Raw genomic sequence first — 13,365 nt, forward strand, 5'->3', positions numbered from 1 at the left:
GACCATTTGACGAATCAGCTCGTTCTGATATAATTGTGTGGAGGATGACGTGGATGAGGTGTTGAGTTCATCTTTTAATATCGCATTAAATGTGTGTTTCTCAATGGCACTGTTCAAGTTTTAACAATGCTTTAAATGCGTGTTTCCCAATTGACCTGTTACCGGATTTTGTCACAGGTTGTGACTACAGTGCATTCATTCTTGTTCTAAAACAAAACGACACTGCACTTTGTTTCCTGTATTATATTGCAACATCGTTCAAAAATTTATGAATCTCTTTGTCCTCCATTAACCGGCACAGGTGTCGTATTGGATCCGTGGTCTTGAAGATAGTTCAGCACCAAACATCATGTCCTTTCCTGGGCGGGTTACCCAGGGTTTTCTGCCCAACCTGCGACCTTACAGTGTGTACAGCCTCACTGTGCATGTCTACAATGGCAAATATGATGGGCCTCCCAGCATCACACAGCATTTTGTCACACCTGAAGGAGGTGTGTAAACCTGTGCATTGGATTTAAAATGCAAGAACGCTTGCCGCAATGTTTCGGATTTATTGTCATACACGCTGGGTAATTTTTATCCTTATTCCATCACTCTCATGTGTATAGTGTAATAGCTTACTGCATTCAGCAACTTCATGTTTTTGTTTTTTATTGATGCAAAGTTCAAGTCTTTCCATGTTATAACATGTGGTGGCCGAAAATCAGAATCATCACAGTGACAAACAATTTTTTTATGTTTTTTTTAAAATAAAGCTTAAATGGCTAGACGGAAGAGCATGACTGGACAGACTTGGAGATGTGTTTGCATCTTTGAGAGAAGAGAGAAAATAAAGGGCCAGAAGTGAAAACTAAGGCAAGATTTTGGAAGGGTAACGTGGTATGGCTTGCTGGAGGAGCCTGTATGACTAGGAAGCAGCCAGGGAGGAACATAGCACAGAGGTGAGAAGATATACGAAGCAGTAGAGAGCAGTTGAGAACGGTGAGACCATCAACCTGCCCAAAGTGGTGAAGAAGCAGACCTTGCACCTCAGCATACAGCTGAGATCCATCAATAAGATGATTGATTTAAAGAAGGCGCACGACGTAGCAAATAACCTACGGTGCGACAACTTTTTATGACATGCACAAATTGATGATGCTAATATCCGATGACATTGATACCTCGGGGATGGGTGCCGGGTGGGGGTGGTCATCAAAATGCAAATGCGCAGCTGAGAAAAAAGTTAAATAAATTTAAAATTACACGTATTTATGAATCATAAAAACCTAATTTGTAACGTTACCACATTTTTCTATCTTCAAATATCGATAACTCATCTGTGTGTAATATTTTCATTTGAAGCATGCTTTGGAGATCGGGATGAAGGGTATTGAGAAAAGTATGAAGGAAGACAGGAGGAGATGGAATAAATGAGAGGGTAGAGGAAGCAAAGTGATGGACAGGAGAAGGATGTGTGACGATGGAGGTGCAAGGTCAAAATACAATCCCTTTAATGTAGGTAATATTTTTATGGGCCGAAAGAGCTTTCTTTACGAGAAAGAGCGAAAGAGCTCAGATTTTTCATCTGATACGGAGAGAAGTTGTGTATATACATGTGTATATATATATATATATATATGTATCTACACATATATGTATATATTTATTTATACACACGTATATGTCATTGAAATGGCCAAATCGGTCCAAAGACTTTGTTACCTACTTGGTATGCAGCAGGCGAAGGGATTACGGCATTCTTGATTGCAAGAATCGTCTTGGCCCGCCACATAAAGCCTTATGGCTTTCAGGCCCATTAGCCATGGTGTGCGGGCTCCAAAAATCCTCTCATCCACTTTTGCTCTCCCACGGCTTGAGAACAGTGCAATGGGCCTTGACTGTAATTTGTGTTGTTACCATGGAAACAGGCCATTTGAGCAGAGGGAGTGGGGAGGAGGCCTTTTTAGTATCTGAGAGTAATGGGCATTATGTGTGGCTTGTTTTACCCTTGGGAAGTTCCTGGTCCTCCAGAAGAGCTTCAGGTGGTACATCTAAGCCATGATGTCGTGCGTGTGAAGTGGAGCCCACCGCTTCAGCGTAACGGCATTCTGACTGGATACAAACTCCATTACCAGCTGGGTAGGTCTTTGTGTCTGTCTGACTGTCTCTGTGTCTCTCTGTCTATCTCTTACTCTTTGTCTGTCATACTGTGCCTATCTCTCTGTCTATCTCGTCCTCTTTGTCTGTCTGTGTGTGTGTCTCTTGCTCTCTCTCCTCTTCTCTTCTCTCTGTCTTACATCAGTCAAGTTGCCTGTCCAGTACAATCACAGTCAAGGTTTTATTTGGGAAACTGAGTGAGAGGAAAGTATTTATTAACAAGGTTAATTAAAAGTGGAATGTATTAATTATATTTCAATACATTGATTATGAAGGACTTTCATCTGAGAGGCCTAATCAAGATGGAAGTAAAATAGAATGGCATGTAACACCGGAGTTTAAAGATGGTGTTGTTTATAAGTGATAGTGTTGTTGATAAGCAAACGTAAACGTAAATGGAGGGTAAACGTAGGTGTAGCAGGAACACGAGATGGTAAAGGGGGAATTGAGGGCGGGTATAAAGTGATCGCAGTGATTTTAAAGAGTATTCTAGTGATAACTGATATGTATTTAACAACCGATAGTTGATTAGAGTGCATTTGCCACAACATGGGAAATGAGGTGCGGTTGACTTTGGGCTTTAACCCTTTGTCAGGGCATAAAATAAGCACCTTGAGATGGAAGCTAGCCTTCGCGGAAACGTGCATATTCAGTTGAATTTTGGTGATGCATTGCTTTGTCATAATAGGAGCCTTGAGGTAATGAATAGTGTGTCAGCAGTCTTTCATAGACGAGAGGAAGAGGTGCAATTGATCATGTTAAATAATAAACTGACATTCTAACATGATCTTTAATAGTATGGGAAGCACATTGTCAGAAGGATGCTTCAAGCGCCTGGTGTCATTTTCCTCTCTGCCTACAGTGAACAGCACAGGACCTGTAAAAACCATCAACGTTTCAGCTGCGAATATATCGGAGTGGACACTGCACGGCCTCCCCACAGATTCTATATACAAGGTCTACGTACAGGCTTTTACTCATGCTGGACTTGGGCCTGTGACCCTCCATGAAGCAAGGATGGATGTAAAACGTAAGATTCATGATATATCACCTTCTCCCAAACAAATGGTGTCATTAACTTCAATGATTATAACAGTAACAACAACAACAACACAACAACATGCATTTTAAGGCCATGTTCCCTGCTAGAGCGGGGGTTAGCCTTGCGGTCCCCATGACAATCTTCTCCATTTTGCCCTATTTTCTGCATCTCTCCTTGTTAACCCCCTTGCCCGCATTTCTTCTTCCACCATATTTAGCCAAGTCTTTCTCGGTCTTCCCCGTCCTCTACTTCCCTCTACATTAACTTCCATCACTCTTCTCAACCAGTCACTTTCATCCTTCCTCAATACATGACCAAACCATCTCAACCTGTTCCTCTTCACAGCATCAATCACAGGCAATATTCCCATCATCTTTCGCAATTCATCATTTGTCTTCCTCTCTCTCAACGATACTCCGCACATCCATCGAACCATTCGCATTTCCACCCTTTCCAGCCTTCGTTGCTGCTCTAAGTTCATTACCCATGTCTCGCTCCCATAAATCATAACACTTCTCACACATGCAGCATACACCTTTCCCTTCAGCTTCAGCGACACTCTCCTCCTCATCAGCACGCCACTCAGTTTCCGAAACTTCTTCCATGCACATCTCACTCGAGCAACCGTTGCCGAGTCTGATCCACCTTCTCCATTCAGCATGTCTCCGAGGTAGCAAAATGTTTTCACACCTTCCAGCTTCACGCCGTCTCCAAGATCCAACTCAACGTTTCCTCCATCTGCAGCTCCCTCTGTGCACACCTTACATTTGAATGGAGCTGCCACACTGGTTAATGACCCTCTCAGACCACTACATTTTTGATGAACCCACTCAGCACACATTGTACATTGAATGGAGTTCACTCCGACACCCTTCCTGCACACAGCACACGGCCACTTCCCAGTTCTTTCCACCTCACCACATGCTTTACCACTTGCCATCACCTTTGTCTTTCCGATATTCACCTTCAGACCTTTTGTCTCCATACATTCCTTCCACTTGTTCATCTTTTCCTTCAGTCCATCCATATTTTCCGCAATCAACACCAGATCATCTGCATACAACAACTCCCATGGTAAACCCTCCTTTACGGTCTGAGCCAGCACCTCCATCACAGCTACAAATAGTAGTGGACTTAGTACCGACCCCTGATGCACTCCCACCTTCACCTCAAACTCACCACTGTTCCCGTCCTTCGTCCTTACAGCTGTGCGTGCTCTTTTGTACATTGCCATCACTACTCTGATCAACCATTCCTCCACTCCTAACTTCCTCAATGCCCATGTCAATACTTTGCGTGGAACCCTATCGAATGCTTTCTCCAGATCAACAAACCCAAAAAACAACTTCTTCCTCTTATCCATGTACTTCTCCTGCAACTGCCTCACAATGAAAAGCGCATCTGTCGTTCCTCTTCCTGGCATAAATCCAAACTGCATTTCGTCGATCTTCACTTTCTTCCTTATCCTCCTCTCCAACACCCTTTCCAATACCTTCATTCCATGCTCCAATAACTTTATCGCTCGGTACGAGCCACACTCCAGAGGGTCACCTTTCCCCTTGTATAGAGGGACGAGGGTACTCAGTTCCCAAGCCACTGGAATGCGGCCTTCTTTCACCACCAGATTACAGATCTCTGTCATTCTCTTCACACCCCAACTTCCTGCTGCCTTCAACATATCTCCCACAACTTCCGTCGGCCCTCCCGCTTTTCCACTCTTCATTGCTTTTATCGCTTCCTCGACTTCCTTCTTAACAGTAAGGTAGTGAATTTTAATTTGACTGATTATGCGTGGTCTGTCCTCCACCCAGTACAGGTGAAAATAAGTAAAAATTATGATGATCTGCAGACATTGAGCTATTTGTAACCCGAATAACATGACCATTAGATATGAATTATTTTTACACCTGTTGTATGTTGCTAGACGTAGGTACGTCATCAGAAAGTATTCCGTCCTTCACATGGGATATTCAGCCAATACACGACTTTCAAAATGATGTAATAGTAGTGGGACAATGTTGGTTCTGGGACATCTCTTATAATAGAAAATCCCTATCTATGGAAACTTTTGATTCCGCACCTCAGAATATTATTCTTCCCCTTCCAATCCTAGCGTCTTAACATATTCACACCATTGCCTCTTTGTACCCCCATCATATTCTTTAACTCTCCAATCTGAACATACTGGCATTAATAAATTGTAAAGATCTTCCTTCACATATTCTTGCCCTCTCCAATCTTTGCATTAATTAATTAATTAATTAATTAATTGTAAAGATGGCCCTTCACATATTCACACCATCATATTATTCCCCTCCTTAGTATATTTGGTTCCTTTAGACGCATAGATGCATAAAGATTTTAAATAAATGGTGTATAATGTAAAATCCCTATGTCAACTACTTTTTCTTTCTCCACCTCAGAATCATCTTCGCATTAATTAATTGTGAAGGTGCATATCCACACCTTGACAAATGAGGAATTGCGGAAGATGATGGAAATAGAGCCTGTGATGGATGCTGTGAAGAGAAACAGGTTGAGATGGTTTGGTCATGTGTTGAGGAAGGATGAAAGTGACTGGTTGAGAAGAGTGATGGAAATGAATGCAGAAGGAAGTCGAGGATGGGGAAGACCGAGAAAGACTTGGCTAAAGATGGTCGAAGAAGAAATGCGGGCAAGGGGGTTAACAAGGGGAGATGCAGAAAATAGGGCAAAATGGAGAACATTGTCATGGGGACCGCAAGGCTAACCCCCGCTCTGGCAGGAAAAATGGCCTTAAAATGCCTGTTGTTGTTTGTTGTTTGTGCATATCCACACCTCTTTATTATGCATCATAATCCTAGCATCTTTGGTGTTTAAACTCGTATAGAGAGCCAATGAATATGTTTATGTTCAATGATAGGGAATAACGTGATTTTCTTATGACACTCATCACTATCAAGTATATTGATAAACAGTATGTAGGAATTTGTTTCTTGGTTTAAATATCTTTGTTGAGTAGAGATGAACTGAAAACCTCTCTCAACGTTCAGTCCGGAATGCCTCCTGAGCCACATCATTTGGAGATTGAAGTACATCCAGAAAACCTTTAAACCCCTCAGTCTGTATGCTTTCTTTACGCTCGTCTTAGTTATCTTATATATTTGGCACAATCGTTTGTTTTCCATTAGATACCAAGACTGATTTTCTTAACACTTATGTATACATTAAATCTTAAATAGCTTGAAACTTATACTTTATTTTATATATCTTACGTATATCTCAACACATATCCATAAGAGAGGGTGTCAATTTCATTTCCTAAAATGTATCTTTTATCATCAAAAGCTCCCAATGCCTTTTTATTTACTTTTTCGGTGTATAATTGATGTTTATAACTTATCGTTTACATTTTTCTATACTCGTCTTTCTTAAAAGCTAAATAGTTGTAATAATGCTCAAAGTTTATTGTATTCCGCCCCTCTCTGTTCCATTTCCGCCGAAGTTCTTGGTTGTTTGTTTTCTTCTTTGTTTTCTTCTTTGTTTTTCCAGGTGATACCCCAGCTATCCTTTGTGCTAGGAAGCTGTAATTTGGGAACAACAGTGAACAAGTGCTTTGGCAAAAACTGTACCTGTATTTTTTATTTTTTTATTAATCAATTTTTTAATTGATTACTTAATTATTATCGATTTATTAATTACTTATTTCTTTTCTTTATCATCTGGGCAATATCTCATGCACCTTTTCACCAATGAAACTGATATTTGGACATGACAGTGACCAAGTGATTTGGCTCTAAAGGATATTTTTGATTTATTGATCAATGAATAAATCGATTTATCATTTATTGATTAATGAATTAATTGTTTAATTATTTAATTTTTCAATTAATTACTTAATTTTCAAGTTCTTTATTTGGCATAGGGCATTTGGTACTTTGAATGCAGCTCTACTTGTTGTTTCTTTGATTACATTTATCTTTATCCACTTTAAGAATTGATATTCAGATATAAATGGGGTTATTTGTTTAACAACTATCTTTTGTAGCATCAGAGTAAGGAAGATATTTATTGTTTGCTTGAGCATACTGTATCTCTTTGAACAGACCTGCGATATTCCGCCTCTTTTAGTCTTCTCTATCATCAAACACACATCTATATCACCGATTAATTCCAATGGATGTTTGGTCATCTTAATCGTAGCACTCCAAGCTAATCCTGGGGCTGTGTAATAATGAACAGTGTCTGATCCATATGAATCTTTATTATGACAGACCGCGCTGAAAGCCTCAAACACAACAGTCAATAAGAGTACATCGGTCTTGAGATACAAATCATGATGTTCAACGGGATTTTTATATCAAAATTTTTCCAAATATTTTCCACTCGTAGATATTCTTTATCAGTTTTGAGTTTTATTCAACTCGTTGTAGAAACTTTTTATAGTGGGGCCGTGTTTCTTTGAATCCGTCAAACGAGTTTATATAATCATATGGATATACACCTTTTTGCGAGAAGAGTTTAATTTCTTCCTGATTTGAGAAATGAGTTTGAAGAATCGGAAAACTTTTAATATTTGATACCAAGTTACATAATGGACTTGACATAAACAAAGAATATAATAGAAGTTCTGGGAGATGTTGGGAAAATTAGCTCACCCGGAGCGTCCGTTCAAAACCATGATGTACCAAAGTTTGTTCACTGCATAAAATAATCGGGCCCTGAGGGGAGGATTCCACCCCCACCCCCCACCCCCAAAAAAATAGGTATTTGCTTTCTTCTTAGAAACTGCACTTACAATTCCAATGAAACTTGACCACAACATTCCGTTCATCACCCATGATGTACCAACGTTTGTTCCTGCCATTGAAAAAATTGGGGTCTGAGGCAGTCTATGGGGGTCGGGGGGCTGCCCCCCAAAATATAGGTCTTTGCTTTTTTTCTCAGAAACTACACACATAATTTCGATGAAACTTGACCACAACCTTCAACACCAATGATATACCAAAGTTTGTTCATGGCATTAAAAAAAATCGGGCCTTGAAGGAAGGGTCTACTGGGGGGGGGGGGTGTCCCCCCCTCCCCCAAAACAGGTATTTCCTTTCTTCTCAGAAACGACACAGACAATTCCAATAAACTTGACCACAACATTCCATTCATCACCCAAGAGGTACCAATATTTGTTCATGGCATTAAAAAAAATCGGGGTCTAAGGAGGTCTATGGAGGAGGGGGGGAGGGTTGCCCCCCCAAAATAGGTATTTTATTTCTTCTTCCGAGTTAACATGGCCTGTCATCCTTCCGAGGTCGGCAAATTGAGTACCAGCTTGCTGGGATGAATGATCCCGGTGTGTACCCCAGTTTAGAATAGGTACACCGTATCCCTGAGCATCGTAAGAGGCGACTAAGGGTTGGTGCCAGGAAGGGCATCCGGCCATAAAAACATTGCCTCAAACAGGGAACCATGATTGTCATGGGGCCCGCAAGGCTAACCCCTGCTCTAGCGGGGAAAATGGCCTTAAAACGATCATTCATTCATTCATATTCATTCATTCAGAAACTACACACGCAATTCTGATGAAACTTGCCCACAACCTTAATCACCCATGTGTACCAATATTGTTCAAGGTATTAGAAAAAATTGGGTCTGAGGATGTATACGGGGGAGAGGGGGAGGAGTTTCCCACCCCCCCCCCCCCCCCCCCCAAAATAGTTATTTTTTTGTTTGTTTGTGTGTTTAAAGTCTTATGATTACGTTAGTATGATTGTACATGCTGCCCTGTCTTCTAGCAACCATTTAATTGGTTTAAAATACTGTGATACTGTTTAAAATTCCTTTAGTCAGTGTAGTATACTGCTTTATTCTACCAGGTGAGCACCCAGGGGTATTGCCCCTATTTTTTTTTGTAAATGAGATGTATTTCTGGTCCATGGTCGCAATGGCTGAAATGTCCCCACTGGTTTTACTCAACTATTTTATAAATAAATGTGTGTCATAGTGAGCGTGTTTTGAGGAAAGACTGGAATGAAAGAGGGAAGTTTAAAATTGAGATTACAACTTTGATGAGTAGGTCCTCTATTTACCAACAAGATGACAGTGGTCTCTGACTTTTGGTTGTCTATTGATTTGTCTGTCAAAATTCTGATTGATATCTCCATACAGATTGCTTCTGACAATCCAGACTTGATCTGCTTAACAGAAACTTTCGTCCTTCAAGATGTCTCTGATTCCTTAATATCTCTTCCTGGTTACTCCCTCCTCTGGTATGATAGACTTGAGCCTCGTCCTGGTGGTGGGGTTGCTATTTTTCTTATCAAAAGCTCTCTTCCTCACTCTCCCTGCACTCCCTTCTCTCCACTACACTCCCAGTACTGTCGCGCAACCGCCGAAATTTATATCAGGCGGTCGCGGATGCCGATCACGAAGGCTTTAACTCCGAGGCGGAAGATCAATGGCGGATTCCAAAATCTAACACACCTATGTGCGCGGAATGGAGGGAAGCAGCGCAAGTCCCCGCAGCCTTAACTATCAAAGCAATCACCCGGTAAACTGCGTTCAGGTATTATATACAAAAAGTAATGCAAGGGTTTATTGGGAAAAGCAAAGACAGTGAAAAGCACGTGCCGATAATAAAATAAGGTAGCTAAATGGGGATCCCACACACAACAGATATCAAATGCAAAACGAGGGAATATGAATTAACAAAAAGAACACGTCACGTCGTGTACAGTGTATGCGGAGCTCGGGCTTATCTGTCTTGTCGTCTTGTCCGTCCAACGCGGCTCCAAACTCCGGCCCCGATGTACCCACGAGGCCTCGCTCCAAGCTCCGATCCTCTTGCCGCCAACGAGGCCCATGCACCAAGCTACAAAAGCACCAGCACTGCTCCACTCGGGCTACACCTCAGCCCAACTCGGGGCGGGATCTCTGAACGACTCGACCGGGCTGCTGAAGACAACTCTTCGTATCGACTCGACTGCCCAATGGCGTTCGGCAACTGCCGTTCAGCAACTCCCTATGGCTCAACTGCCAACTCTGCGAACTGCCAACGCAACTCGGGCTCTCTCTCTGCACTGCCAGGAATCCAACTGCTCTGGATCAACTGCGCTGAACTGCGAACTGCCAGGAATCCAACTGCTCTGGGTCAGATCTTCTCAACTGCGCAATGGCCACTGTGCACACGAACTCTTGACTCGGATCTCACTCCTCACTCTGGTCTTGAAATGGCACCCGGCCCTCGTTAATATCTCTGGCCGATGACGTCAGCATTGGCGCACTGCTCTGCCAATCAGAGCCTCCCCCGACTCGCCGCCTCGCTCAGGTCACACCCACTGCGTCACTCCACTCCCGTCCCCCTATTCCTTGGTCACAGCACGTGCTATGCGAGGCGGGTAGGCCTCTCGGAGGTGTAAATGGTGGTGGCCAATTGTGGCGGTGTTCTAGCCTGATTTCTTCCTAAGTCATGTCAGGGGGGAAGGCGTCATTTAGTGTTGTACTAAAGGTCCTAACTAATGTTTAAGTGGTGTGCAGTGCCAAAATGGACAAAGGTTTGGCTACCAGGTGAGACATACAAGGCTCTACTCATTATTCCCGACACTAACTAACACACGAATCTCCTGGTAGATTCACAATCATACATCTTAGCCGACAAAACGCTTACACATGACTTATTACAGGTAGATTCCCTATCGCGACAGTCGAAGCATGTTACCTACTCAGATCTACTCTGCTCTACATATTGCTCTACCAAATTTGTAACAGTACCTTTGGCTATGGCTTCCTCTCCGCTCCCACCTTTTGTTCATATGTGTTCTGTGCCGTCCTCCAAACAGTGATGACTCCATTTACATTTCGCTGTCTGACAACATGGACCAACTTCTATCAGCTCATCCAAACTCTCTCTTCCTCATATGTGGCGACTTCAATTGTCACCATGCCAGCTGGCGGGTGTGGGTTCCTCTCTCACCAGCCATGGCATCTCAGCAAAGGACTTCTGCGACTCATTGGGACTGACACAATCTGTCAATTTCCCGACCTGTCAATACATTATTTGTGAATTTTCTGAGGAATGTAGGGGAAGTAAGGTTTACAGCTCCTAAACTAACGAAAAACATAAACATGAATGTTAATGAAGACCTGAGGTAGAAATAATCAACATAATCTTCCTCTCAAATAAGTTCAATCCTTCAAACTTTGGCCCTCACCATCAGTCACGATCTCTTTTGGACAAAGCAAATATCCAAGTTGGCCTCTGACTCAGGAAACAATTAGCACAATGGAAGATACTGAGACAATCCGAAGTTCTAACTATGTCCAAAGCCTTCATCTCCAGCTTCATGGAGTATTGCTCTCCCATTGGGCCTGGCACTGCATGTACTATCTGCCGTCATTAGTTGGGTGGATGTTAAAGATCCTCCAATGTCCTTCACAAAAACGAGGCAAACTATCACCCCACACTGGCTGAGTTACAAATACCTGCTCTAACCTCCGGGAAGGTATCGGCAACATCCCCACATCCCTGCAATAACCAGTGCAAGCCCACAGCCACAAACCAAGGAACGATTAACGCTCCCCAAGGCCATCCCTCCTTTTCCAGGTTTTGTTTTCTCTCCCTTCTGACCCTTCTTTCAGTTCTTTGTTTCATTGTTCTTTAATCCCTGGCTTTTCCTTCCTGTTCTTTCAGGAAGACCATTACTTCTTCTGATTGAGCTTGTATAGCCATCAATCTTTCCTCAGGCCCATTGCCAGGATTTTCAATGGATGCGTGCGATTCTAAGAGCGTAACCTGTTGACTATTCCTGGTCTGATCGCAAAAAGGCACCATGCTACTTCTTTAAAGAAGACATGCAGCATTTCCCAGTCAGGAGCGGAGTCTGGGGGCCATCTCCTCTCCCTTGGGAAAATGTTTAATTCTGGACTTCATTTCTTATACTTTTGACCATTCTGAGCTTTGTTTTGGTTTAACTACTTCAGAAAACAAGGTCTTTCTGTCTTCTACCGACTCCTATCTGGTCTTGCTCCCCCAGCTCTATCTGTGCTCTGTCCCCCAAATATTCCGACAGGTCGCACAACATCTGCCAGCAACCCTCTTCTGGTTAAAATGCCAAAATAAACACTCTCTGCTCACTTTCACTCTTTCATTCCTCTTTTCTCCCGCCTCTGGAGCAAACTCCCTCACCCTCTTCAATCCCACTCCTCCCTCCAGGTCTTTAAAACAGCTGTTCACCACCATCTCTTACCCTCCCCCATCCAAAACCTTGATCTCTTCTTCCCCCATTAATTCACCCCAGATCCACTCTTTTTTTTGTTTTTGAAACCCCGACTTCTTTCTTTCCTGGAAGTTCTAGCAGTGTCCATGTGTTTTATACCTTTCCAACCCACCTGCCCCGCCTCCCCATGCCTCCTCCCCCCAAGCCCTCTCCCTCCCACAGATCTTCCGTTGTCCCTGTTCTCTGCTGTTGTACTTGTGTGCTTCCCTCTTTCTCCCCATCTTGTCTCCCGCTCCCTTTATTGTATGTTTTGTGTGTCCGTTTGTCCTTTTTTGTGATTGATGTTAGCGCTTACACGAGCCTCGATGTTGTATACAAAAAAAAAAAAAAAAAGTCGAATTTGTGGCTGATGTTTTTTTTGGAAAAAGGAATTTTAGTTCATTTTTTTTCCCTGAAAAAAGATGGGTGCGTTCACATCAAATGTTAATTTCCTGTTGTTATCGGTCTTCCCCGATCCTCGAGTTTGTTAACAAAATTAACCTTATAAACCACGACCGATGCATGGTGTCAGTCAATACCTCATAAGTACACACTTGAGTATTTTCACTTTGTAAATGCAATATAATGCATGTTTATAATTATTGCAGCAATCTTTTATGGGAAGTACACCCGTCAATACCTCATAAGTACACACTTGAGTATTTTCACTTTGTAAATACAATATAATGCATGTTTATAATTATTGCAGCAATCTTTCATGGGAAGTACACCCGTCAATACCTCATAAGTACACACTTGAGTATTTTCACTTTGTAAATACAATATAATGCATGTTTATAATTATTGCAGCAATCTTTCATGGGAAGTACACTCGTCAATACCTCATAAGTACACACCTGAGTATTTTCACTTTGTAAATACAATATAATGCATGTTTATAATTATTGCAGCAATCTTTCATGGGAAGTACACCCGTCAATACCTCATAAGTACACA

General features: G+C 42.2%; 1 protein-coding gene across 8 annotated transcripts in view; it reads left to right on the plus strand.

The window, feature by feature from the left end:
• LOC137437105 (neuronal cell adhesion molecule-like) overlaps positions 1-13,365 on the plus strand; it is a 361,237-nt gene that overhangs the window by 322,303 nt on the left and 25,569 nt on the right. For all 8 annotated transcript variants that reach the window (XM_078786852.1, XM_078786854.1, XM_078786851.1 and 5 more), the window contains 3 exons: positions 302-491; positions 1,999-2,121; positions 3,002-3,169. In XM_078786852.1, coding sequence (XP_078642978.1) covers positions 302-491; positions 1,999-2,121; positions 3,002-3,169 — 481 coding nt within the window. The remainder of the gene's footprint in view (positions 1-301; positions 492-1,998; positions 2,122-3,001; positions 3,170-13,365) is intronic.

This window comes from Myxine glutinosa, chromosome 11 (assembly GCF_964187855.1).
Source record: "Myxine glutinosa chromosome 11, kmMyxGlut1.1, whole genome shotgun sequence".
Taxonomy (NCBI): Eukaryota; Metazoa; Chordata; class Myxini; order Myxiniformes; family Myxinidae; genus Myxine; species Myxine glutinosa.